The following is a 27,062-nucleotide window of genomic DNA, read 5'->3' as shown; positions in this document are numbered from 1 at the left end:
AGCCCAACCAGTTTCTAACTGTGCCCAGGCTGGGGCTGAGCCATGGCCCTCAGCACCACAGCTCTGCCTATCTGAAACACCTCCAGGGGTGGGCATTCAGCCACCATCCTGGGCAGCCTGGGCCAGGCCTTCAGAACCCTTCCAGTGAAGAAGTCTCTTCTCATGTCCAGATTTATCTCACCTGATTCAACCTGAGGCTATTTCCTCTCCTCCTGTTACTTGTTCTCTGGGAGCAGAGCCCAACCCCCACCTGGCTGCAGCCTCCTCTCAGGGAGCTGCAGAGAGCAATGAGCTCTGCTCAGTCTCCTCTTCTCCAGCTTCAACACCCCCAGCTCCTTCAGCTGCTCCTCCCCAGCCCTCTTCTCCAGACCCTTCCCCAGCTCTCTTGCCCTTCTCTGGCCCTGCTCCAGCCCCTCAGTGTCTTTCTGGGAGTGAGGGGGGCAGAACTGACCCCAGAATTCCAGCCGTGCCCTCTCCAGTGCCCAGCACAGGGCACAATCTCTGCCCTGCTCCTGCTGCCCACACCACTGCTGGCCCAGGTCAGGCTGCTGGTGCCCTTTTTGCCCACCTGGGCACAGCCTGGATCACCTGCAGCCATCTGCTTGCCATCATCTACAGGTCTTTCTCTGCTGGGCATTTTTCCAGCCACTGCCCCAAGCCTGGAGTGCTCCTGGGGTTGTTGTGCCCCAAGAGCAGGACCCAGCACTTGGCCTTGTTGAACCTCATCCTACTGGCCTCATCCCATAGATCCAGCCTGGCCAGAGCCCTCTGCAGAGCTTCCTGCAGATCAACACTGCCACCTAACTTTGTGTCATCTGCAAACTGCCTGACGGTGCTTCAACGTCCTTGCTCCAGACACCAAAGAGAAGTGGCCCAGCACCGGGCCCTGGGGAACACCACTGGTGCCCAGCCCCAGCTGGAGCTAACTCCACTCCTCACCACCTGTGCCTGGCCATCAGCCAGCTCTTAACCCACCCAGCCAAGCTCTGGATCCTGCACTCCCTTTGTCCAAGGGACACCCAGCACCACCCCAGCAGGAGCTGATGCAGCCTGACAGAGCAGAGAAGTGAGCCTTGGTGAGTCACCACACCGGGAAAGGTTTCTTTGGGTGCAGGAGATACCCAGCAGAACCACCCTGCTGCTGCTCACCCAGCCCAGCTCAGCCCAACCCAGCAGCCCCCCAGTTAGGACCAACTTCCCAACAAAGCCACATCACAGGCAGCCTCTGCTCCCTAGGAGTGCGAGCAGGAAAGCCTCAGCAGAAAGCAGCTCCTGTCACAGCAGCTTGTGGAGATGCTACAATGGTACCCTTGGCACACAGCCAGGAGCAGGACCGTGGCAGCAGTGAAGTGGAGGATGAGTCATTAGCAGCCCTTCATTAACAGCCCCAGTGCCTGTGCTTCTCAGCAGCAGCTCTGGCAGCTCTGGCTCAGTGGCTGCTGCACAGGCAGGATGACCAGAGGAGGGTCTGGCTTGGGAGGGACCTCCAGAGCTCATCCGGCTCAACCTCCTGCACTCAGCAGGGACATCCTCCACTAGAGCAGGTTGCCCACAGCCCTGTCCAGCCTCATCTGGAGTATCTCCAGGCATGAGGCCTCAACCACCTCCCTGGGCAACCTGTTGCAGTGTTCCAGCAGCCTTCTGCTGCAGAACTTGTTCCTCACATCCAATCTCAATCTGCACTGCTCTCATTTCAAACCATTGCCCTGTCCCTGCAGGCCTTTGGACACAGACCCTCTGCAGCCTGCTTGCAGTCCTTTCAGATACTGGAAGGCTGCTCGCAGGTCTCCCTGTAGCCTTCTCTTCTCCAGGCTGAACACCCCCAGTTCACTCAGCCTCGCCTCTAGTAGAGGTTCTCCAGCCCTCTGGGCATCTTGGTGGCCTCCTCTGGCTCCTCTCCACCAGTTCCATGTCTTCCTTGTGCTGGGGGTACCAGCCCTGGGCACAGTGCTGCAGGTGAGGTCTCAGCACAGCAAAGGATAATGTGCTACCTACTTTCCTCTTCCTCAGCTTGGGAAGCCAACCCTGCCTGATCTGTGCTGAGGATGGAGAGGACATTTCCCAGCTGAATTGAGCTGAGCATTACCAATCCTTCAGCACAGAGCTAACATCCAAAGCTGGAGGGAGGGAAGCAGGCAGGACTGAACCTAGAGCCAGCACCCGCCCGCAGCCCGGGCTCCCGGCAGCATTCCCAGCTTCCAGGTGTGGAACCAAGCAGCACTGGGCAGAAAACATGGGGTGGAGAAGCACTGAGACAGCAGATGGGTGGTGAGGAACATCTCTGTGTGAACAGAAGCTGCCTTAGTTTTCTTTCCAGAGCAGAGTGATGCCAGCAGCTGCCCCAAGGCTCTAGTGAACACTGCTCTGCTGCTGCCCCAAAGCAGGGCTCCCTGCAGGGCTTCAGCTTCTCCTCTGCCAGAGAAATTATGTTTTTGGTTGGCTGTCAAATTGAGGCCTCTCATGTCACAGAATCACACCATCACCTGGCTAGGAAAAGACCTCCAGGTCACTGATCCCAGCCATAAGTGAACATCTCCATGCACACAGCTCTTAGGACCTCAGCTCCTCATCCAAACAGCTCTGAAGACCTTCAGGCATGGTTAGTCCACCACCTCCCTGGGCAGCCTGTGCCAGTCTCTCCTCACTGTAAACAATTTCTTCCATAAGGCCACAATTTTCAGCAAGGGGGTGATGCCCGTGCCAGCCTCCTGCCCCCCACCCCCAGGGCCCCAGGCTGCAAGTGGCAGTTGTAAGGCAGCAGCTCTGAGTGCCTCCCAGTGCAGAGCTGGGGGGCACCTGTACACCGATTCTCCAGCACTTGTGTGCCTCTGCCCTAAGTAGGTCAATGCAGGCTGGCATCTGCCAGGCTGCTTCTGGGAGGGCTCCCTGCCTGCTCAGGCCTGCACAGAGCCACAGAACCACTGAATCCTTCAGGCTGCAAGAGACCTTTCAGTTCACCAAGTCCAAGCCTTCCCCCAGCAGTGCCAGGGTACCACTGACCCACGGCCCTCAGCACCACAGCTCGGAAACACCTCCGGGCATGGTGGCATCAACACTGCCCTGGGCAGCCTGGGCCAGGCCTGGACAACCTTCAAGGGGAACAAACTGTTCCTCATATCCAACCTAAGCCCCTCTATTCCTTGTTCCTTGGGAGCAGAGCCCAACCCCCAGCTGGCTGCAGCCTCCTCTCAGGGAGCTGTAGAGAGCAGTGAGCTCTGCCCTCAGCCTCCTCTTCTCCAGGCTCCACATCCCCAGCTCCCTCAGCTGCTTTCAAGCCTATTTAAATTTTAAATTGATCCTGAAGTCCTCCCTGCTTTCAGGGGCTGAATGAACACTCATCTTCATAAACCCCTTATCCCCACCACCAGCACATGCACGGATCCCTGCCAGAGCTGAGCCAAGATGCAATGCAGAAGACATAATCAGAGCAATTTTGCTGCTATTCTTGCCCATGAATCAGTGTTGATTCCCCATTCAGGGCAGCCCCCATTCCCTTGCTGACAGCTGTGCACAAGGAGGCATCTGTCCTACCTTCAGCCATCCAAGGAGCTGGCTCCCTGAGCGCTGAGGGGCTTAAGCCAGGGTTAGGAAGAGGCAGCAGCGGCAGGGAAGTCTTCACTGCAGCAATGCTGCACGGAGAAAGAGATCAGCAGAGCTGATGAGAACGTAGGAAGTGCTCCTACCAGTGCCAGATACTCCCTGAGTTTAGGCAAACGTGCACACAGAGCTTCTGCCTCCATCTGCTCAGCTTCAGCAGGGACCTGCCTTTTAAAAAGCAAATGCCCTGAGTCTGGCTCTGGCAGAGTGTGCTCAGGTGTCACCAGCTGCCTGTTGCAAACAGCCCCAGCGTCCCAGCACCCGGCTGGGAGAGAGGCCCCTGCAGGTGTGCACAAACAGCCTCCTGAATGGATCCCCTCACGCACTCCCCAGCCAGCAACCAAGCTCTGCCTTCTGGAATCATCCCTGTGCAAGGGAAGCTTTCATTCAGCACAGCAAAAGCCATCTGCAATGCAGATCCTACAGAAGGGGACCCCCCTCCCCAGACAAACCCACCCCTGGTTTCTGTCACCTGGCATAGCCAGGCCCCCAGCAGAGCCAGCACCCATCCATGCCACCAGGGCACAGTCAGCCTGGCCCTCCAGAGATCAGCTGGGAGCTGCCAGCTGCTGCCCAGCAGGGTCAGACAGGCCCCGAGTGGCTGATGACACCTGAGCCTCAGCACCACCAGATCCATGAGCAGGCAGCACAGCTCTAGTAGCAGAGTGGCACAGCCAGGCTAGGAGCACAGCCAGCCTGTGGAGTGAGCCATGCAGGGACAAGGGGGACCTGAGCTGCAGTTCCCTCTCCTGGGCTGCAGCAAGAAGAGGCCAAAGGGGCCAGCAGGGCAAGAAAGATTCCCCACCATATCTACTCTGTTCTAGACAGGCCACAGCTGGAGCCTGAGGTCCTGTCCTGGGATCCCCAGTTGAGGAAAGACAGAGTCCAGGGCCGGCTGCAAAGCTGCTGAGGGGCCTGGAGCAGCTCTGGCAGGAGCAAAGGCTGAGAGCCTGCAGAAGAGCAGCCCCAGAGGGCATCTGAGCAATGCTCAGCAAGAGCTAAAGGAGCTGTGGGGGGCAAGAGGCTGGGGCCAGGCTCTTGTCAGTGGTGCCCGGGGACAGCACAAGGGGCACAAAGTGGCATCCAGGAGGTTGCATCTGAGCAGGAGGAGAAAGTTGTTTGTTGTGAGGGTGCTGGAGGCCTGGAGCAGGCTGCCCAGAGAGGCTGTGGAGTGTCCTTGTGTGGAGAGCTTCCAAGGCCAGCTGAGCACTGTGCTGCTGGTCCTGATGTCCACAGGTCCCTGGCACAGTGGCTGTAAGCTGTTAGATGCACTGCTCCCAGCCTGCATCCAGGGGGAGGGCTGCACAGTGCTCTCCTTTCAGGAAATTCCCACATGGGCATTCGGCTACCAGGAGCACACCAACCATATGGGGATCCAAAATGCCAGCTAGAGGAATTGCTCTGAGGACAGCCCCACTGAAACCCTGCCAGGGCTGCTGCAGCCCCACAGACACTGCCCCTGGCTCGGGCTGACACTGCTACCAGATGTGATGAGCAGCAGCCTGGTGCTGTCACACAGGCTCTGTGCAGCAGCAGCCCCCCTGCAGCCCAAGGCAGCCCAGCCTTGCCCACCAGCTCTGCTGCTCCCCACTCTGCACCCACCCCAGCTGCATACTTCTGTCCTCTGGAAGCACCTCAGACGCCTCTAGGAGGCTGAAGGAGCTCCTCCTGCTCCAGTTCCCTTCCCCAGTCCCACAGGGGCATCTCCACCCAGCTACACTCCTTGGGCATGTGGCAGGCTCCTGAATTGCCCATCCTCCAAAAGTGGCATTGCCCAGCGCTCCCCCAGCCCTGCCCCCTGCTGCCAGCTGCTGCTGTCCCTGCAAACAGGAACTCCGTTACAGCTTCCAGGTTTGGGTGTTGGTTCTGCTGCTGCATTTTCCATCTTCCCAAATCCAAAGAACTCTGAGTTGAAGCATCTGAATAAAGCTCTGCCTATTTCCACCCTCGGGCCCCCACCCCGAGCTCATGAGCACATCTCCTCAGCGCAGGCACTGTCTGCTCGCAGCGCACAGGGGCCCCTTTGTTCAGGGATCAGAAGCTGAGGGAGATGACCCAGGCCAGGAGCTGCAGGAATGCAGCCTGCCCTGCCTGGCACTGCCCTGCCTGGCACAGCCCTGCTTTGCCAGCAGCACTCCCTCTGGGAGCAGGGGTTACCTGCGGAGGGCTGTCCCCAGCTGTTACAGATGTTCCGGCTCAGAGCACGGCTGTGAACCGCCCAACTCGGTCACGCCTGGGGCGAGCTGGAGCGCAAGCAGGGGGCTGCAAGGGAGGGAGACAGCAAACCTGAGCTGCTGGTGAGGCAGCAAGGGGCTGGGGCTCCAAAGGGCTCTGAGCACCCGGCCCAGGGAAGGAGCTGTGAGGGATCGCAAACAAATAGGCAGCCCAGCATCGCCGGGGACAGTCGCTGGGTGTGCGGGAGTTTGGCCCCCCCGGGGCCGAGTGGGGCGCTCTGAGCCCGGGAGCCTCCCAGCCCTGGGAGCCCTGGAGGCAGAGGCAGGTCGGGAGCCTGCAGGGGGCTCTGGGGGCACACCTGGCTGGCCAGGCAGGGCAGGGGAACCGAGCCGCTCGACGGGGGCTGGGGAGGACCGAGAGAGCCGAGCAGAGCCTGCGGCAACAGCTCAGGCCTGCTGCCAGCCGCCTGGGAGGCTGCCTGGGGGTCGCTGGAGACCTGCCTGGAGACCTGCGTGGAGAGAGACCTGCCTGCTGGAGAGGGGGCGGCTGCTACCAGCCCTGCTGTACCTGCCTGCCTGCCCTGAGGAGCTGCTGCCTGTGCCTGCCTGCCCTGTCTGCCTGCCCTGGCATGCACCTGCCTGCCGTGAGGAGCCGCTGCCTGTGCCTGCCTGCCTGCCCTGGCATGCACCTGCCTGCTGTGAGGAGCCGCTGCCTGTGCCTGCCTGCCTGCCTGCCCTGGCATGCACCTGCCTGCCGTGAGGAGCTGCTGCCTGTGCCTGCCTGCCCTGTCTGCCTGCCCTGGCATGCACCTGCCTGCCGTGAGGAGTCACTGCCTGTACCTGCCTGCCTGCCGTGAGGAGCCGCTGCCTGTGCCTGCCCTGCCCGCCCTGGCATGCACCTGCCTGCCGTGAGGAGCCGCTGCCTGTGCCTGCCTGCCTGCCCTGGCATGCACCTGCCTGCCCTGAGGAGCCGCTGCCTCTGCCTGCCTGCCTGCCCTGGCATGCACCTGCCTGCCCTGAGGAGCCGCTGCCTGTGCCTGCCTGCCTGCCCTGGCATGCACCTGCCTGCCGTGAGGAGCTGCTGCCTGTGCCTGCCTGCCCTGTCTGCCTGCCCTGGCATGCACCTGCCTGCCGTGAGGAGTCACTGCCTGTACCTGCCTGCCTGCCGTGAGGAGCCGCTGCCTGTGCCTGCCCTGCCCGCCCTGGCATGCACCTGCCTGCCGTGAGGAGCCGCTGCCTGTGCCTGCCCTGGCATGCACCTGCCTGCCCTGAGGAGCCGCTGCCTCTGCCTGCCTGCCTGCCCTGGCATGCACCTGCCTGCCCTGAGGAGCCGCTGCCTGTGCCTGCCTGCCCTGCCATGCATCTGCCGGCCCTGAGGAGCCGCTGCCTGTGCCTGCCCTGCCTGCCTGCCCTGGCATGCACCTGCCTGCCGTGAGGAGCTGCTGCCTGTGCCTGCCCTGCCTGCCCTGGCATGCTCCTGCCTGCCCTGAGGAGCCGCTGCCTGTGCCTGCCTGCCTGCCCTGGCATGCACCTGCCTGCCGTGAGGAGCTGCTGCCTGTGCCTGCCTGCCTGCCCTGGCATGCTCCTGCCTGCCGTGAGGAGCCGCTGCCTGTGCCTGCCTGCCTGCCCTGGCATGCTCCTGCCTGCCGTGAGGAGCTGCTGCCTGTGCCTGCCTGCCTGCCCTGGCATGCTCCTGCCTGCCGTGAGGAGCCGCTGCCTGTGCCTGCCTGCCTGCCCTGGCATGCACCTGCCTGCAGTGAGGAGCCGCTGCCTGTGCCTGCCTGCCTGCCTGCCCTGGCATGCACCTGCCTGCAGTGAGGAGCCGCTGCCTGTGCCTGCCTGCCTGCCTGCCCTGGCATGCTCCTGCCTGCCGTGAGGAGCTGCTGCCTGTGCCTGCCTGCCTGCCCTGGCATGCTCCTGCCTGCCCTCCATCCTTCTGATATGCACAGACATTGATCAGATCCCCTCTCAGCCTTTTCTTCTCCAGGCTCTCCAGCCCCAGGGCTGTGGAGTCTCCTTGTGTGGAGAGTTTCTAACCCACCCTGGGCACTGTGCTCCTGGGCAAGCTGCTGGGGGTGCCCTGCTTTAGCAGAGTGTTGGACTGTGCGAGCTCTAGAGGTCCTTTCCAGCCCGTCCCTGCTGGCACTGGCATTAAGTCAGACACTTCAAGGTGCAAGTTTCCATCGGGTCTCAGGCTGGTGACTAAACAGGGAGCTGCAGAGTAGCAGGGAAGGTAGCACAATGCCTTCTGGCTAAATATAGGCCCAGCTAATTAAGCAAACCTCATTAAGAGGGCCAGGCAGCAGCAAGCATAACCTCTCCTTTCCTTACATAGGGCTGATCCAGGCTGCCTGCCACAGCAGCAGCAGCAGCAAATCCTCAGGATCCCTTCAAGTTGAGCACTGCTCAGCTCTGAGGCTCCCAGAAGCTCCCTCTGTGCCCTACCCTGGGTCTGTCCCGTACAGCACCAGAGAGCTCTGCCTCTCCTGACCACTCTGACAAACATAAATCAACCTCCTCCGAGCTTCACAAATGAGGTCTTGGCTGAATTTGCTATTTTCATTCAATTACCACCACACCACAGCACTGAATTATTGAAGAGAAACACAAACCAGAGCTCTCTCTCCTCCAGCAGCAATTTATTACTAATTAATAGCCTGCTGCATCTCCTCCTGCTTCAGGAGGGCTGGGAATCAGCTGCCTCAGCCACTGAAGCCTGGGACTGCCATAAAACACCACAGTGCTGAACAGGGAGAAGCTGGGCTGGGAAAGGGGCAGCACAAGGAGGGAACTGGCAGCAAAACAGGAGTCACTTTGAGGCTTTTCCACTTATGAACCAACAGAGTTTGTGTAGGGGTCACCAACTCCTGCCCTTGAGTCACAGCCACCCCAGAAGGGTCCAGGCTTGGGGCAGAAGGGCCTGGAAGTGCTTGGTGAAAGCAGATGAAGATGAGCCAGAGGGTGCCCAGGTGGGCAAGAAAGGCACCAGCAGCCTGGCCTGGATCAGCAATGGTGTGGGCAGCAGGAGCAGGGCAGGGAATGTGACTCTGGACTGGGCACTGGGCAGGCCATGGCTTGAGTGCTGGGATCAGTTCTGGGCCTCTCACTCCCAGAAGGACACTGAGGGGCTGGAGCAGGGCCAGAGAAGGGCAAGAGAGCTGGGGAAGGGTTTGGAGAACAGGGCTGGGGAGGAGAAGCTGAGGGAGCTGGGGGTGTTGAAGCTGGAGAAGAGGAGACTGAGGGCAGAGCTCATTGCTCTCTACAGCTCCCTGAGAGGAGGCTGCAGCCAGCTGGGGGTTGGGCTCTGCTCTCTAGGAACAAGGGACAGAGGAGAGGAAACAGCCTCAAGTTACCCCAGGGGAGGCTCAGGTTGGCCAGGAGGAGCTATTTGTTCCCCTTGAGGTTTGTCCAGGCCTGGCCTGGGCTGCCCAGGGCAGTGGTGGAGTTCCCATGCCTGGAGGTGTTTCAGAGCTGTGCAGCTGTGGTGCTGAGGCCATGGCTCAGTGGTGCCCTGGCAGGGCTGGGGTAAGGCTTGGACTGGATGACCTTGGCGGTCTCTTGCAGCCTGTACCAGCCTGGTTAGCTCCATGATGCCACCCAGCTGACCACTCTACCCAACAGAGCAGTGCTTCCCAGCACACCAATGCCAGCCTGGTCTCACCAGGCAGCTTCAACTGGTGACATTTGGTGCCTGCTCACCCTCCCTGGCAGCACAGCAGCAAACTCACCTCCATTTCTGATAGCTCTGATCCCTCGATGGAAATCTTCGAAGCTGATGACTCCAAGCCCGCTGGGATCCAGGTACTTCGTTAGGTCCTTCACCTGCAACCACCAAAGAGCCACATCAGTCCTGGACCCCTGCAGCAGAGAAGCACCTTGGGAGGCAGGCTGAGGACACCTGGGCTGTGACAGTGAACCTGCAGACACGAAACTGGGTGGCAGTGTTGATCTGCTGGAGGGCAGGAAGGCTCTGCAGAGGCTCATTCTGTGATTCCGTGATCCACAACCTCCCTGGAGGTGTTCCAGGCCAGGCTGGATGAGGCCCTGAGCAACCTGGGCTGGAGCTCTGTGGGTCTGCCACGAGAGAAACCCCCAAGTCCAACCTGGCACAGACTTTGCCAACCTGCTGCCACACTCCACTGTGAAAGAGAAGAGGACAACAGAAGCATACCCCCCAGTTCTGTGGGTAGCAGAGGTGCTGGACTTGGCTGAGTCAGGTTCTTGTGCCCTCACCAAAGAGCTCTCGGAGCAAGAAACGCAGCTCTCAGCAACCTGTGGGTTCCAGTTACTGCATCTGGCAGCTTCTCCCAGCTCAGAAGCTTGCAGCTGAATTTCTTCTCTGCCTGTAGAGACACCAGAAGCTCAAGTGGCATTTCATCAGCCTTGGTAAGCCTCCAAGTGCTGCTCATGGCACAGTCTCCATGTGGGAGAACATGTGGGACTGGCAGTGACTTGGTGGATGGCACCAAGTTGGGAGAGAAGTCCATCTCCTGGAGGGTAGGAAGATGCTGCAGAGGGACCTGGCCAGGATGGGTCAGTGGGCAGAGGCTAAAGGGCTGAGATTCAACAGGACCAAGGGCAGGCTCCTACACTTTGGCCACAACAACCCTATGCAGCCACAGACTGGGGATGAGTGGCTGCAGAGCAGCCTGGCAGCGCTGGTTGACAGCCGCTGGGCATGAACCAGCAGTGTGCCCACGGGGCACAGAAGACCAAGGGCATCCTGGCCTGCATCAGGACCAGTGTGGGCAGCAACACCAGGGCTGTCATCCTGCCCTGTGCTCCTCACCTGGAGCTCTGTGTGCAGCTCTGGACCCTCACTGCAAGAGAGATCTTGAGGGGCTGGAGTGGGGCCAGAGGAGAGAGACGAGAGTGGGGAAGGGGCTGGAGGGGAAGGCTGCTGGGGAGAGGCTGAGGGAGCTGGGGGTGTTCAGCCTGGAAGAGAGGAGACTCAGGGGGACCTTGTCACACTACAGCTTCCCTTCAGGCAGTTGCAGAGTGAGGCAGGGGTCAGGCTCTGCTCCCAGGCAGCTTGTGCCAAGCAGAGAGGGCACGGCCTGGAGCTGTGCCAGGGGAGGGTTAGGCTGGATGTCAGGAACACTTCCTCATGGAAAGGGTGATTGGGCATCGGAGTGGACTGCCCAGGGAGCTGGTGGAGTTGCCACCCCCAGAGGCATTTAAGGAAAGCTGGGATGTGGCACCAGGGCATGGTTTAGCTGATGTGGTGCTGTTAGGCTTTAGGCTGGACTTGGTGATCTCAGAGCTCTGCTCCAACCTTGGTGACTCTGTGACATGCCAGAGAGGGCTGCTGGCAGCTTCCAAGCACCATGCAGGCTCATGTCACAGAATCACAGGACTGATGAGTTTGGAAGAGACCTTTGAGGTCAAGTCCAACTCAGCCAGAGCTCACATCCCAACACTGCTGCTCTGCTGAAACCTCACCACAGCACTGCCTCCAGCTCTGCTGTCCCCCAGGACACAGAGCTGCTGGAGTGAGGCCAGAGGAGGCCACAAAGATGATCCTAGGGCTGCAGCAGCTCTGCTGTGAGCACAGGCTGAAGGAGCTGGGGGTGTGCAGAGGAGAAGGCTCCAGGGGGACCTCAGAGCTGCCTGCCAGTGCCTGAAGGGATCCTGCAGGAAGGCTGCAGAGGGACTTCTCCTGAGGGTGTCTGAGCCAGGCCAAGGGGGAATGGTTTGGAGCTGAGGCAGAGCAGGGTCAGAGTGGAGCTGAGGAAGAAGATGTGCAGCGTGAGGGTGCTGAGAGTCTGTCCCAGGCTGCCCAGGGAGGCTGTGGCTGCCTCTTGCCTGAGGATGTCCAAGGCCAGGCTGGATGAAGCCTTGAGTCTAGCTGAGAGGTGTCCCTGGGCATGGCAGAGGGTGGAGCAGATGAGCTCTGAGGTCCCTTCCAACCTGAGCCATGCTGTGATTGTATGACACTGCTAAGCCACTGCCACTGCACCACCTCCCACTGCACCACCTCCCTCAGCACCACATCCAGCTGGATTTTAAATTCTCTCAGGGGTGGGGACTCCACCACCTCCCTGGGCAGCCTGGGCCAGTGCCTGAGAAACTCTGATGGGAAGAAATTGCTCCTCATGGCCTAAATCTCCTCTGGCTGCTTCCTTGTGTCCTGTCAATACCCCCCCAAAGACGCCCATCCCACAGCGCTGCTGGTGCCAGGGATGGAGCAGCTGGATCAGTGTTTTGTTATGCAAAAGAATCACCTGGGTGCTGAAATTGGGCAAGGGCAGAGCAGGGGAAATGCTTCTGCAGATTTCACAGCGCTGACCCGAGGGAGGCAAACAAACCAGAGCCATGCAGCTGATCACAGAATCACAGAACCCCAGGATGAAAGGGATCATCTGCTCCAGCCCTTCTTTAGAACACCTTGGAAAGACCCTGATGGAGTTCAGGTCCCTGACAGTGTGTCTGAGCTGATCCAAACCTGCCTGCATTTGCTGCTCCAGGCTTAAGAAGAACCCTGAGCACTAATGAAGCAACACCATGGTCAGCCTGAGTCAGTAGCCACTGACACCTTGAGGAGCTCAGCACACACAGAAAACAAGTCCAAAGCACAGTTTGGGTTAGAAAAGCTCTCCAAGATCATCCAATCCAACATCAACCAGCACCATTATGGCCACCAAACCCTGGCCCCAAGTGCCATGGCCACACATTTCTGGAACATGAGGACTCCACCATCTCCCTGGGCAGCCTGAGCCAGCCCCTGACCACTCTGGCAGCAAAGAAATTCTTCCTCCTCTCCATCCTAACCCTCCCCTGGCACAATTTCAGGCCAGTTCCTCTCCTTCTATCCCCTGAGGCTCGGGGGCAGAGCCCAACCCCCAGCTGGCTGCAGCCTCCTCTCAGGAAGCTGTAGAGAGCAATGAGCTCTGCCCTCAGTCTCCTCTCAGGCAGAGAGGACATCACCAGCAGCACTGCCTGATGCCCTCAGCCACTGCGAGAGCTGCCCAGGGACAGCAGCAGCTGTGTCCTGTGTGCCAGCATCTCCCAGCACCCACAGCCACAGTGCTGGAGGAACATCCTTGTCCCAGCCTTTGACTGCCCACGAGCTCCTCTGCCTGCCTCTGCCACCTCTGGGGCTGCCTCTGCAGCTCACTGCTTGGCAGCAGCAGCTTCTTGTAGCTCCTCACCTCCTGTTTGCTGCTGTTTTGTGGCTCCATGGAATGGTTGGGGTTGGAAGGGACCTTCAAGACTTTCTAGTTTCAACATCCCTGGCAGGGGCAGGAACACCTCCTACTAGCCCAGACTGCTCAAGGCCACATCCAGTCTGGTGAGGGAATGAAAAGGGGGAGGGAGATGAATGAAAAGGAGGGTGGGGGTGAATGAAAAAAGTGGTGGGGAGGGTCTGAATGAAAAGGGGGGGGGGGCAGCGAAGAGGTGAAAGAAGGGCTCCTGTGAAGCCAAAAGCAGAAGTCAGCACCTTACCAAACTGCAGTGTGGAACTCAAAAGCAGGCAGCCCTGAGCCAGAGTTGCTGCTTTGGGGCAGCAGGAAGTAGCCCAAGTGCAGGCTTTGCCTCCCATGTCCTACAACCCCTTCCTGCAGCAGGCAGAGCACTAAGGAGCCCTGGAGGATGCTGTGGGGTAAATGTCCTTCCTGGGGTGAGGGCTCAAAAGTGACCCCAGGATTCCAAGTGTGGTTGTCCCAGTGCCTACCCAGATGCTGGTCCTCTATTCTCAGCCAGACCTTTGGCCTGCAGTGGCACAAAGGAATTGAACAGAATGAGGCCAGGAAGGTGTCTGTCACCCACAGGGTGTGGAGAAGTGGAGCAGCAGCTCTGCCCTACTCACCAGAAGCCAAAGGATTCATCTGGGTGGAAAAACTCAGTTTGTCTCAAGGCCAAACCCATCCTCTTAAGAAAAATCCAACACCAACAGGCAGAGTGTTAACAGCTGCTTCCAGAAGTCAGAGCAGTTGGAAATTCAACCTTTGAAAAGTATAACCAGCAGCACAGGGAAGGAATCCTGCCCCTCTGCTCTGCTCTGCTCACAGCTCCCCTGCAGCACTGCCTCCAGCTCTGCAGCTCCCAGCACAAGAAGGACCTGGAGCTGCTGGAGAGGGGACAGAGGAGGCCATGAAGATGCTCAGAGGCTGAAGAACCTCTACTGTAGGACAGGCTGGGAGAGTTGGGGCTGTTCAGCTGGAGAAGAGAAGGCTGCAGGGAGACCTCAGAGCAGCCTTCCAGGGCCTGAAGGGGCTACAGGAAAGCTGGGGACAAGGGCTGGGAGTGCCAGGCTGAGGGACAATGGCTTTGAGCTGGGAGAGGGGAGACTGAGAGTGGACAGGAGGGAGAAATTCCTTGCAGTGAGAGTGGAGAGAGACTGGCACAGGTTGCCCAGGGAGGCTGTGGATCACAGAATCACAGAATGTGATCTTCAGTCACATTCTGTGATTCACAGCCTCCCTGGAGGTGTTTGAGGCCAGGCTGGATGAAGCCTTGAGCATCCTGGGCTGGTGAGAGCTGTCCCTGGATGGTCTTGAAGGTCCCTTCCAACCCAACCCACTCTGTGATTCTATGATTCCCAAAGCCAGGACACCTTTCCCAGCATTCCACACCTGCAGTTTGATCCCCAGAACCAAGCAGGCTGAGAACTTGGACTGCCCTTGGCCTCAGCAGCGTTCGGAGGTGTCCAGAGTGAATCTGTTGCTCTAGAGAAGGCAGGCAGCACCTCTGAGCAGGCTGCTGTGCTGCTGCAATTACACCTGATTAGGTAACCTTTCAAACGCCCTCCAGGGGCAGAGCTCCAGCGGTCAGCTGTGTGGAAGCAGAGCAAGAGCTGCCTTATTTATTTCACAAGCGGTGGCACTCAGCCAGGGCTGCTGTGAGCCTCTCGGAGCCTCTTCAGAAGCTCCGGGAGGAGATCAGCAGGCAGATAGTGCCTGGTCAACTCTCTCTTTCAAGGTCCACCACAAATGACATTTCAAGAGGCTACTTTCTGCATCTAATCTCGAGCAGGCATCAGTTCAAGTGTCCTTGCTGTCACCTCAGTCCCAGAGGCTCTCTGCTATCAGTCCACAGCTTGAAAGCAAGGAGGAGGCAGCTTTCTGAGGAGACAAAGACCAAGCTTCACTCTGCTTTATTCTCAGCTCTCCTTGCAGCAGGAAACAGAATCAAACCTGCTATTTAAGGCAAAAGGGGAATAACCCTCCCGTGAATCTTCACCAGCCTGCAAGTGGCTCTAGAGCTGGAGTGGGAGAGGAACTCCCACGAGCCAAAGGGGAGAACCTCCAGCAGCAAAACTCCTTCCTTGAAGCAAGCTGAGCAGCTCCCCATGAGAACCAGCTCCCTGCTCTCCCACCTGCCACACAGCTTCTAGCCTCACAAACCCTCCTCTCTCCAACCTGTCCTAGGCTGGTCCCCAGCAGGGTGGGCAGCAGGGGCAGGGAGGGCATTCTGCCCCTCTGCTGTGCCTGCTGAGACCTCTCCTGCAGTGCTGGGGCGGCTCTGGAGTGCTCAGCACAGACAGAGACCTGCTGCAGCAGGGCCAGAGGAGGCCACAGCAGTGCTGGCAGGGTGGAAGCTCTGCTGTCAGGCCAGGCTGGCAGAGTTGGGGGTGTTCAGCCTGAAGAGCAGAAGGCTCCAGGGAGACCCTGGAGGAGCCTTCTAGTGCCTGAAAGGGCTCCTGGAGAGCTGGGGAGGGACTTTGGACAAAGGCTGGGAGTGCCAGGATGAGGGTGATGGCCTCAAACTGGAAGAAGCTGGATTTAAGGTTAGGCATTGGCAAGAAATTCTGCTCCACAAGGGTGGGGAGGCACTGGAACAGGCTGCCCAGAGGAGGGGTGGAGGTGCCAAGCCTGCAAGCGCTCAAAGCCGGCTTGGGCAGGGCCTTGAGCAACCTGGCTGGAGGTGTCCCTTCCAACCCACCCCAGTCTGTGACTCCAGGATTTCTCCAAGAGGAGAGCAGCCTGGCATGCCAACAGCCTCTGCTGGCTGCCACCTGCGTGGGGCAGCTCCTGCCCTGTGCCGTGGGCACTGCCGCGCCGGAGCCGCTCCACAGCCACAGCCTCCTCCTCCAGCGTAGGAAGTTCCGGAGCAGAGGGATGGGACTCTGGAACAAACAGGAGAGAACTCCCTCCCCAGCAGCACACTGCCACTGCCTTCCCTTTTTTGGGAGAGGAAGAGAGAAGGCTCCAAGTCAGCTGTGAGCCAGGAGCAAGCCCAAAGCTGATGCAGAGCAGGAAGCCTCCTCCTGTGCTCTCCGCCAGGGCCACCAAGATGATCAGGAGTGTGCAAAGGGAAAACCTTTGCTTCCAACACTCCACAATCCCACAGGAAAAGGAAAGAGAAGCCAGAATATGTTTCAAAGAGCTGGCAGCCAACAAAAGCCTGAGGACCTGGATCCTTCCTGCCCACCCTTGACGAGAAACCAGAACAAATCAGTGCACCCAGCCAGGCCCTCAGCACAAAGCCTGCAGTCCAACAGCAGAAGGTCTGCAGCAGCTCAGGTTGCCCACAGCCAGCAGCTGGGATTCTTCCTGCTGGCAGGAATTCCTCTGGGCTGTAGGAGGCAACCAGCCTGACCACAGCAACTTCTGGCACTCAGCCTGCCAGCTCCAAGGTTTCTCACCACAGCTTCAGGAGATGAACTTTGTTGTGTTCATAGTCACAGAATGGGTTGGGTTGGAAGGGACCTTCATGGTCTTGACCACAGGCAGGGACACTTCCCACCAGCCCAGGGTGCTCAAGGCCTCATCCAGCCAGGACTTCCAACAGCTCCCTGGGCAACCTGTGCCAGTCTCTTCCCACCTTCACTGCAAGGAATTTCTTCCTCCTCTCCACTCTCAGTCTCCCAGCTCAAAGCCATTGTCCCTCGGCCTGGCACTCCCAGCCCTTGTCCCAAGTCCCTCCCCAGCTCTTCTGCAGCCCCTTCAGGCACTGGAAGGCTGCTCTGAGGTCTCCCTGCAGCCTTCTCTTCTCCAGCTGAACAGCCCCAACTCTCCCAGCCTGTCCTACAGTAGAGGTTCTTCAGCCTCTGAGCATCTTTATAGCCTCCTCTGGATGCTCTCCAGCAACTCCAGGTCCTTCTTGTGCTGAGGGCCCCAGAGCTGGAGGCAGTGCTGCAGGTGAGGCCTGAGCAGAGCAGAGGGGCAGAATCCCCTCCCTGTGCTGCTGCTCTCCCTGCTCTGGCTGCAGCCAGCACACAGCTGGCTCTGGGCTGCCAGTGACCAGTGCTGGCTCCTAAGCAGCTTGGCACCACCTGACACCCCCAGGCCCTTCTCCTTTGAAGTGCCTTCTCACCATCAGGCAGGACTATTTCCCAACAGCCCAGCAGCTGCTGTGACCGTAGAGCACAAACTCATTCAGGGAAACAACTTCAAGGTTTGAGAAGATTGCCAGGAACATGAAGTGACACCGCAAGGGCTTCATCCCAGTTTAATTGCCTTTGCCTCAAGTGCTCCAGATTTCCTGCTCAAAAGCTTCACAAGAGATGCTCCTCTCTGAACAACTTCATTTGCTCAATGGAACTTGAAAAGCCTTTGCTCCTCCACCCCCTAGAACATCACAGAGCTTTGTCTGCAGCTTTTGTTCCTCCCATGACAGTGGGAAGCTTGTTCTCACCCTTCCAAAGACACAGAACTGGATCAGGAGGTTTAGTGCTAGGTGATCTCCTTAGACACGTCACAGCCATCCTTGGGGGACAGCCAAGTGCCACATCTGAAGTCACCTCCGAGCTCAGCTGGGATGGCAGCATCCTGCTGGAGGACAGAAGTGGGGCATAAAAAACTTACACAGCAGCACAGAGCTTAGATGAACATAAGAAGGAGCTCAAATTGAATCTGCCAGGAGGTCATCCACTGAGGATTGGAGATTTTAAGGTGATGAACATTTTCTGGTGCCTTTGGTTTGTTCTGGAGCAGTTTCCATGAAGTTCCACCAAGTAGATGGGGGAAGATGAAGCTACATTAAACAAATCTCTGTGCTGGGGCTTTCAACTCCTCCAGCCTTTGGCTGCCCAGAAGAGGAGAGACAGAGAACTGCTGGGGAGAGTCCAGGGCAGGCTGCAAAGCTGCTGAGGGGCCTGGAGCAGCTCTGGGAGCAGCAAAGGCTGAGAGCCCTGGGGCTGAGAGCCTGCAGAAGAGCAGCCCCAGAGGGCATCTGAGCAACGCTCAGCAAGAGCTAAAAGAACTGTCCCTCATCCTGGCACTCCCAGCCCTTGCCCAAAGTCCTTCCCCAGCTCTCCTGCAGCCCCTTCAGGCACTGGAGGGCTACTCTGAGGTCTCCCTGCAGCCTGTCCCCACAGCCTCTGAGCATCTTGGTGGCCACCTCTGGACCTAATAATGATGCAAACAACTCTGCCATGCTTTGAGAGTGCTCAGTTAAAAGGAATAGTAGGCAAAAGAGACTCTAAAAAGTCCAAACCACCAGGCTGTGCAGCAGTATCAAATTCCAGACAGTTAATTATGATGACCTGAATCCAGCTTTTATTATCCATAACCTTAGAAAGCCTCCTGCTCTTGAGAAAGGAGAAAGGCTCCTCTTGACCCATCTCTCTGCAATGAGCAAAGCTTGAGAACAATTTTTATTGCATAAAAACCCCAACCTCAGAAGAGACTCAACAGTGAAAACCTTTTGATGTGATCCCTGTTCCCTGCCAGGGCACTCACCCAGTACCAATCACCCGGCAAGCCTTAGGAGCAGATGAGGCACACAGCTCAGGGAGATCACCCTGTCCAACTCCCTGCTCAAACAGGGCACCCACAGCAGCCTGCCCAGCAGCACAGTGCCCAGCTGCCCTTGGAAGCTCTCCACACAAGGACACTCCACAGCCTCTCTGGGCAGCCTGCTCCAGGCCTCCAGCACCCTCACAACAAACAACTTTCTCCTCCTGCTCAGATGCAACCTCCTGGATGCCACTTTGTGCCCCTGTCCCTGGGTACCACTGACAAGACTCTGGCCCCAGCCTCTTGATCCCCACAGCTCCTTTAGCTCTTGCTGAGCATTGCTCAGATGCCCTCTGGGGCTGCTCTTCTGCAGGCTCTCAGCCTTTGCTGCTCCCAGAGCTGCTCCAGGCCCCTCAGCAGCTTTGCAGCCTCCCCTGGACTCTCTCCAGCAGTTCTCTGTCCTCAACTGGGGAGCCCAGGACTGGACCCAGGACTGTGTGGCAGAGCAGAGGAGGAGAACCTCCTTTGCCCTGCTAGCCACAGTCCTCTTGATGCACCCCAGGAGACTTTGCCTTTCTTGGTCACAAGGACGCATTGCTGCCTGGAAATGCCACATCTGCCCCCCTTGCCCACAGCCACCCCCCCAGAGCAGCCCTGAATCTCTTCCTTTCTCTTGGAGTGAAGAAGGTTTCTTTATTTGCAGCTCCAGCGGGACACATCTAACTGGGAACCAAAATAAACCCACACCCTGCTCAGCAATGGCTGCATTCTGCACCTGGAGCAGAAAGGCAGGAGGAAAAGGTTGCCTAACCCAGTAGCTGGGATGAAATTTCCAGCAGCAGCCTCCTCCCAGCCCCTGCAGACAATCCAGGCCTTTCAGCATTCAGGCTGCTGCCAGACTGAGCCCTCAACCTGACTCCAGCTCAGATCTAGCTGTTGAGACCCAGCCTTTGCCAGGAGAGGCTCCCAACTCTCCCCAGCCAGGCTCAGGAGGGAAGCCTGCAAGAGACTTCAATGCAGAACTCAGCATGAGAAGGCAAACCCAGGAGCCAGCAATCAGCTGCTTCTGGGAGCCTGTGGGACAGCCGCAAAGCAGCCCAGTTCTGTGCAGCCTCCAGCAGCAACCACCTCGCCCACAAGGCAGCAAATATGCTGGGTTGGAAGTGTTTTGCTCTAGGAGGGAGGAAAGGAAAGCTCCCAGCTCTGAGCTGCTGTGCAGTGCTGCTGTGTTATTAAGCTTGACGAAAGCTCCTTTGCAAAAGGAGGTGGCCAAGCCAGACCATCTTTGAGGTAAGGCTCACACCAGGGCCAGCAGTGCCAATGGGAGCTTTGCCATCAGCTGCTGTGGGGAACACCAGCCCTTGGGCATGACAAGCCAAATACTTCAGGTGTGTTCCTTTGCCAACACACACAGAGATGGCTACAGGCACGCCTGGAGCCATGCAAGAGCGTTTGAGCCACTGCCTTAGAAGCAAAGCCAGCACAGGGAGGGGATTCTGCTCCTCTGCTCTGCTCAGACCTCACCTGCAGCACTGCCTCCAGCTCTGGGGTCCCCAGCACAAGAAGGACCTGGAGCTGATGGAGAGGGGCCAGAGGAGGCCACCAAGATGATCAGAGGCTGCAGAACCTCCCTATGGGGACAGGCTGGAAGGGCTGGGGCCATTCAGCTGGAGAAGAGAAGGCTGCAGGGAGACCTCAGAGCAGCCTTCCAGTGCCTGAAGGGGCTGCAGAAGAGCTGGGGAGGGTCCTTGGGCAAGGGCTGGGAGTGCCAGGCTGAGGGACAATGGCTTTGAGCTGGGAGAGGGGAGGCTGAGAGTGGAGATGACAAAAAAATCCCTTGCTGTGAGGGTGGGAAGAGACTGGCACAGGTTGTCCGGGGAGGCTGTGGATCACAGAATCTGTGATCACATTCTGTGACCCACAACCTCCCTGGAGGTGTTACAGGCCAGGTTGGATGAGACCTTGAGCACCCTGGGCTGGTAGGGGTTGTCCCTGCCCGTGGCAGGGGAGTTGAAACTGGATGATCTCGAAGGTCCCTTCCAATCCAAAGCACTCTATGAAGCTGTGAGTCTATTTTCTTTGCAGCAAGAACCCTCCCAAAAACTACAATAAAACATAACTGAGGTTTCCTCCTGAGAGTGATCCAAACTATTCCATTTCACAGAGAAGTGGGAGAAGACCAAGGGGAACAAGGAGGATATCCAAACCCAGATGCAACATCAACAACTCCAAGAGAGGACTATGCTGGTGGTAAGGAGCATTTGATCCAGGGCCTGTGTGCAATTCCAAAGGGGCCCATCAGAGAGGAGCAGGAGAAGCCAGCCTGGATTCACCAGGAACAAGCCACTACAGAGCTGTAGTTTGAGTCCCTGCAGCCTCCATGACAGGAGGCAGCTACCAGATCTTGCAGGTTGTCCTGTTTAGATATAAAACTGAACCCCACAATTGTCCACAGTCACTGTCTGGAGTGCTGCCTGCCATCCCCAAACCTCCTCTGCTGCTGCAGCTCAGGGAGGGCATCTCAGGACAATAAGGCTGAGAAGGTGGTGGGAGATCAGAAAAGCACAACTAGGCTGATAAAAAGCTTCAGAAGACACCAGAGAAGGGTAAGCAAAGAGCTGAGTATGGAGAGCTGAGGAGGGGATTAGCTGGTGTGGGGGCAGAGGAAAGCTGGCAGGGAGAGGCAGACTCCTGAAGGATGCCAATGTGAAAGAAAATGAAACAGAGGCCATGGAAATGGAGCTGGGATTGATCATCAGGAGGTCAAAAGAGAAACTGAAGCTGTCAGAAGCACAGAGGTGCTGCAGAGCTTGGGGTGTCTGAAAAGAGGTTCCACAAACCCTGGGACTCCTCTTAATGAGCAGAGGCAGCGAGATCATGGGGTCAAGAAGCTGCTGGACCTCCAGCAGGCTTCTGGATCAAAATGGGAAAAGGAAGAAGAGAAAAGTCAAGACACCAGCAACGTGGCTTCTCCTCATGGCTTCCAACCACTTGGTTCTGCTGCATTTCTAGCCAGCAGCAAATGCAGTGAAGAGAGACTTGGCCTCTGAGCACAGGCAGCAGACCTCTGCTGCTCCAAGGGCTTTGCACAAGGGCTTCAGACTCTGTGACCCACAGACCTCTAGGAACAGCCCTTCTTGCTTCACAAGGTGGCATCAAAGCTACGTGAAGGTGCCTTGCTGCCTAGCCCAGACTCACTGCAGCCTCTGCCACAGCAGCAGGACCCAACTCAAAGGAGCATCAGACCCCAAGAAGAGACAGGAACAACCCAGCACTGCTAGCAACTGCCTCGTGCTGCTACTGACAGCTCCAGAGGGTCTGCAGGAACAGACAAGTTGTCCTCCAGAACTTTCCCCACACACCTTGAGGGACAGTGGACACAAACTGAAACCCAGGAGGTTCCATCTGCACAGGAGGAAGAAGTTGTTTGGTGTAAGCATGCTGGAGGCCTGGAGCAGGCTGTCCAGAGAGGCTGTGAAGTCTCCTTCTCTGCAGAGATACCAAAGCCACCTGGATGTGCTCTTGTATGACCTGCCCATGGTGACCCTATTTGGGCAGAAGGCTTGGGCTTGATGATCTCAGGAGGTCCCTTCCAAACCCTACCATCCTGTGACCTTGTTTACAAGCCCACGGAGCACACAGCTGGTCCCAAAAAGCTTTCTGAGGGCCACAATAGTCTGTGCTGCACAAACATCCAGAGCTGGAGGACCATCATGAGGCTGTTATCCTCTCTGCTCAAGGCTATCCTGATCTTGGTGTGTACCAGCTGCTGGGATCTCAGCATCATCCTCTCCAGGCACCTTTCTACAGAAGGGGGCTGGCAAAGACTCACTCTCTCCACTTTTATCACATCAGAGAAGAACAAACTGTCTGTGAATGTCCATGCCTTAACCTCGTCTACTGCACACCAACACTTCACTGCCAACACCACAGCCATGGAGCTCTTTAAGACAGTCTTTGGACAACCACAGAATCACAAACTGGTGGGGGTTGGAAGGGGCCTCTGGAGATCAAGTCCAACCTCCCTGCTAAGGCAGGGGCACCTAGAGGTGGTCTCACAGGGACACATCCAGGTGGGTTTGGACTCTCTCCAGAGGTGGAGACTCCACCATCACTCTGGGCAGCCTGCTCCAGGCCTCCAGCACCCTTCAGTTACAGAAGTTCCTCCTTATGTTCAGATGCAACTTCTGATGCTCCAGTTTGTGCCCACTGTCCCTTGTTCTGTCACTGGGCACCACTGGCAAAAGCCTGATGCCACCCTCCTGGCACCCACCCTTCAGTTTGCTCCAGCCCCAACACAGCCTGTCCTCAGGAGGGAGATGTTCCAGCACCTTAAACTAGGACCCAAGCTACTTAAGCAACAAAACAAACCAATTCCCCACCCTCCCAGCTTATCTGCCTTTGCTTTCCATCACACAGAGATCAAACCCCTCAAGACTGGAAGCTCAGAGCTCTGTCACCTCCACAGCACAGCTGCCAGCTGGGCTCCATTTCTGGCATTTAGCTAACAACCACTTCAGCCAAACCCTGCAGCAGGCTGAGCTCAGGAGCTCGTAACCTCCTCCGGGGTTTTGCTGAGGGCAACACTTGCTGCTCTGTGGCTCCCCACAACCTGGTAGCCCCCTCTGAACCAGCTGGCTGCTAGAACTGAGAGCTTCATTCCACACACCCCATGCGGACCTGGTGTGTGGGCAGAGGGCAGGAGCAAGGAGGGGGGGAAGAGAAGGAAGCAGGTTCCTCTTCTTCTTGCTAGGGAGGGGGACAGTAAGAGGAGTGGAATTCGCTCCTCCTTAACTCCCTGCTACCCGATACCTTCATAAGCCATCACACCCTAGCACCTCCCTCACAGGCTTCCCAGTTTCAGCCACAGTACAACCTCGGGTGACATCACCAAATGTCCTGTCAGTGTCTTAACACCACTTTACCCTTCTTCACTCAGTCATCACGCAGTCATGGTGTTGGCAAAGCCCTTCAAGATCATCCACTCCAACCCTTCTCTAACTCTGCCAAGGCTGGGGCTGAGCCATGGCCCTCAGCACCACAGCTCTGCCTGCTGGAAACACCTCTAGGGATGGGCTTTCAGCCACCTCCCTGGGCAGCCTGGACCAGGGCTTAAGAAGCCTTCCAGTGAAGAAGTTTCTTCTCATGTCCAACCGGAACCCCCCCAGTGCGATGCTCCTGCCCTTTAACTTCCACCTGAGCTGGTTTTCCATTTTTCAAGAGCTCCCCACATTATATCTGTTAAAAGAGGTCAAGGAAGTCCTCCTGAGCTCCTCCCTTTCTTGCTGCTGGCAGCTTACAGACCCCCCCACCAACCCCTTCTCCATCACACTCGGTGTGGTTTCTTGCTTCTCTAAGCTGCAGGCTTGCCACAAGGCAGGCAGAGGGACCACAAACAGAAGGCACCTTGCCTTTTACCAGGCAAGGTACCAGGCTGTGCTCCCTGGGATGCCAATTACCTGTTGGCACACCGACCTCCTGAGCGTGTTCAGCATTTAGTGTACCCTGGAAGCCTCTTGCTGAGGATGAATGACTCTGGGCAGCACTGTGTAGTCCAGCATGGGCAGCATCGCTGGGAGTTGTGCTCAGCAGCAAGGCACAAGGAGCTTTAAAGGGACAGCCAAAGCCAGAAGCCTACAGACAGCCACTTCGTAGCTGAGGCTGTCCAAACGAACAGCTTCTAGCAGCACAAAACTGCCCTGATGCAGAATCACAGAATGGGTTGGGTTGGAAGGGACCTTTGACCCAGTCCCAGCCCCCTGCCACGGGCAGGGACACCTCCCTCTAGCCCAACTTGCTCAAGGCCCCATCCAGCCTGGCCTCTGACACCTCCAGGGAAGTTGTGGATCACAGAATTTTTTCCTGATCTTCAACCTGTATCTGCCCTGCTTCACCTTAGGAGAGACCTTAACAGCTCCCAAACCCTCCTCAGGCCAAGATGTCATAGTACTTTGCAGACTTTTTGTCACCCTTTCATAGCTCTGGCACAATTGCCATGCCAGAATGAAGGCAGAAAGTGCTGCACGGGGCTGGAGTGGCAGGTCTGGGCTAAGCCACACACGCTGCCAGCACTAACAACCACCTGCCACGTCCCCTGCCACGCACACACCCACTGCCTGCCCTCATTTCCCACCTACTTGGGCTGCTCCACAGCAAACACCTAGAGAGAGGCCTGGGAAAGTGAATGGTTCCCTGTCAGGCTCCTGCTGCCCCCCAGAGCGATGGCTGCAGGGCACAGCATCTGTGACCTCCACTGAGGGACTCTGACGCCTCCACTCCTGCTTCCTCTGCTGGCCACAGCAATGAGGGGGGCACAGTGGGAAGATGCAACTCAGAAACTTTGTGCCGAATAAAGCTGGTGGCATGGCAGATGCAGCAGACGATCCGGCCAGCCCCCCCGCCCCGGCGCCGTGACGCTGCCCGGGTAACCATGCAGGGAGCAGTAAAGTGATGCCTCCTGCCCCCGCTGTGCCCCCTGCCAGCCAGCGAGCTGACAGGGCTGGTACCCAGCTCCACTTTCCAGAGGTGTTTTCTAAAAGCAACCCCTCTGGCTCACCCGGGAGAGGTGGTTTTCCCGGGAGGGCAGAGCTGGAAAGCCCTCCTCCAGCAGCACAGCCTCTGACACACGAGGATTTGCTTTGTCATGCCACTTGCATGCAGGCACAGCAGCTGCAGCTGGAGAAGGGAAGCAAACCTCCTGGCTGGGCGCACACAAACTTCACAGCAATACCTCCCTGCCTTCCAAAGGAAAAACAACCCGAATCCAAACCAACCAACCTTTGGTCTTGAGACCAACACACAGAACACCCCCGAAGGCAGTGCCGTGCCCCGGGAGGCTCTCTCCAGTTTGGGTCACGGCAGGAGGCTTCAAATGCCATCGCACCCGATCTGCTGCAGGGCAGCGCAGGCTCCGCAGGCTGCAAAGCAGGGGAGAGGAGGACGAAGAGAGTACTGCAGGCAGCCCAAACCGCGCTAACAAGGTGCTCCGAGCTCAGCACCGTGCCAGCCAGGCCACGCAGGGACCCTCAGCAGTGATGGGGACGAGGAGCGGCAGCAGACCCTGGGATCTTGCCGCCGGTCCCTCAGGCACGGGAGCTGCCCAGACAAACCTGAAATGTGTTATGGATGGAGAACAAAGAGAGGGGACACAGGATCCCAGCGGCACTGCTGAGCTGCTCCGCTCCCGGCGGGCAGGAGGCTGGCAAAGGGAACGCTGGCGCTGGGGAGCACTGCGGATGGGCACCGGGAGGAGGTGAGCTCCAGCTCCTGCAGCCGTTCGGGCCCATCCCTGTCCTTCACCCGGGATGACCCAGAGGCCACTGATGCAGACACTGCCCTTGCTCACGCCAAACGCTCTTCTCGAGGCTGCTGCCAGCAACACCAGTCACCATCGCTCATCACCCCTTTGGCAGACAGGGGTCCCTCGCCAGCCCAGCACGGTGCCCACGGGGTGACACCGACCGCGGCGCTGCATGGCAGGGAGCCATCACCTCACCCCCAGCACCCACGGCTCTTTCCTTGGGGGGACGCAGGACCCTGCCACAGGGCAGGTGTCAGGGGAGGCCCCAGCCCGCCGGGGCCCCGCCAACCCAGGGTGGGCCCAGGCCCGGTGCAGGCCCTGCCGGGTGCCCGCTGCCCTCCGGCCTCACCTGTTCGGCACCGTAGGCCGTGGCAAACTGGACGAATTCTTCCACCCGCACGAAGCCATCGCCGTCGCGGTCCAGGGCGTCGAAAACGGGCCGGAGACGCGGCTCTTCCTCCTCCGCCCGAGCCGGGGTCTCGGCGGAACCCTCCAAGACCAGGCAGTCCCCATGCTCCGGAGGGGACCACGGCGGCGGCCCCGGGATGGGCTCGGCGGCCTCAAGTAGCCAGAGGCCCGACTCCGGCTCTGGTTCCAGCTCCGGCTCCAGACCCGTCCCGTCCCGCTGCGGCCCGAGGGGGAGCCGGGGCTCGGGCACGGCCGCCGGCGGTGGCGGCTCCATTTTCACCGGCGGCGCTCAGCGCCCGCCGCCGCCGCCCGCCCCACCGCTGCCCGGCGGCCATGCCCCGCGCCCATCACCCCTTCACATCGCGGTCGCCCGGCTGCAGGGGCGGCGATACCGGTATCGGGGCGCTGATGATGCCAATGCAGCGAAGCCGGTGCGGTCCCAGCGACAGCTCCGCCCGCACCCGGGCACACACGGCTTTGTGCGAGGCGGCGTCGACCCCGCCCCGCCCGCCCGGGAACGGTGCCTCCGAGCACCGTAGGGTACGCGGGGTTCGGTGGGCTCGGGGGTGTGGGGAGAAGGAGACGAGGGCACTGAGGGACAGCCCCGCCACCTGCCTGCCCACGCCGCCGCGCCGGGGGCAGCCCACGGCCAAACACCAGATCCAACCCGGCCGCCGCCGCCGCAGTAGCCGGAGCGGTGACGTCACTCGTCTGCCCGCGCGGCCCCACCCACACACCGTGGGGCGGAGCGAGGAGAGCCTGGCCACGCCCCGGCGCGTGCGCAGCGGGGGGCGGGGCCGAGGGGGGAGAGGCGGGGCCGAGGGGGAGAGGCGGGGCCTGGTGGCGCACGAGCACGTGCAGCCCGCGCGCTCCCTGGGGGGCGGGGGGGGGACACCGCGCACCGGGGGGGGAGCGCACAGCCCTCCGGAGCCCGTGGGGGCAGCGCACCGCGCTGGGTAA

At 58.7% G+C, this 27,062-nt stretch overlaps 1 protein-coding gene across 4 annotated transcripts in view; it reads right to left on the bottom strand.

The window, feature by feature from the left end:
* The window catches only part of RAB11FIP3 (RAB11 family interacting protein 3), a 79,531-nt gene extending 52,718 nt beyond the window's left edge, over window positions 1–26,813 (bottom strand). For 3 of the 4 annotated variants that reach the window (XM_064153246.1, XM_064153247.1, XM_064153248.1), the window contains exons 1-2: window positions 26,044–26,813; window positions 9,500–9,593 (exon numbers count right to left, since the gene is read on the bottom strand). In XM_064153246.1, coding sequence (XP_064009316.1) covers window positions 9,500–9,593; window positions 26,044–26,376 — 427 coding nt within the window. In that variant the 5' untranslated portion in view covers window positions 26,377–26,813. Of the gene's footprint in view, window positions 1–3,531; window positions 3,626–9,499; window positions 9,594–26,043 lie in introns of those variants that run through there. The other variant, XM_064153249.1, reaches the window with a different exon arrangement.
* Window positions 26,814–27,062: the final 249 nt, after the last annotated feature.

This window comes from Pogoniulus pusillus, chromosome 13 (genome assembly GCF_015220805.1).
Source record: "Pogoniulus pusillus isolate bPogPus1 chromosome 13, bPogPus1.pri, whole genome shotgun sequence".
NCBI lineage: Eukaryota > Metazoa > Chordata > Aves > Piciformes > Lybiidae > Pogoniulus > Pogoniulus pusillus.
This window is presented reverse-complemented; position numbering and strand designations above follow the sequence as displayed.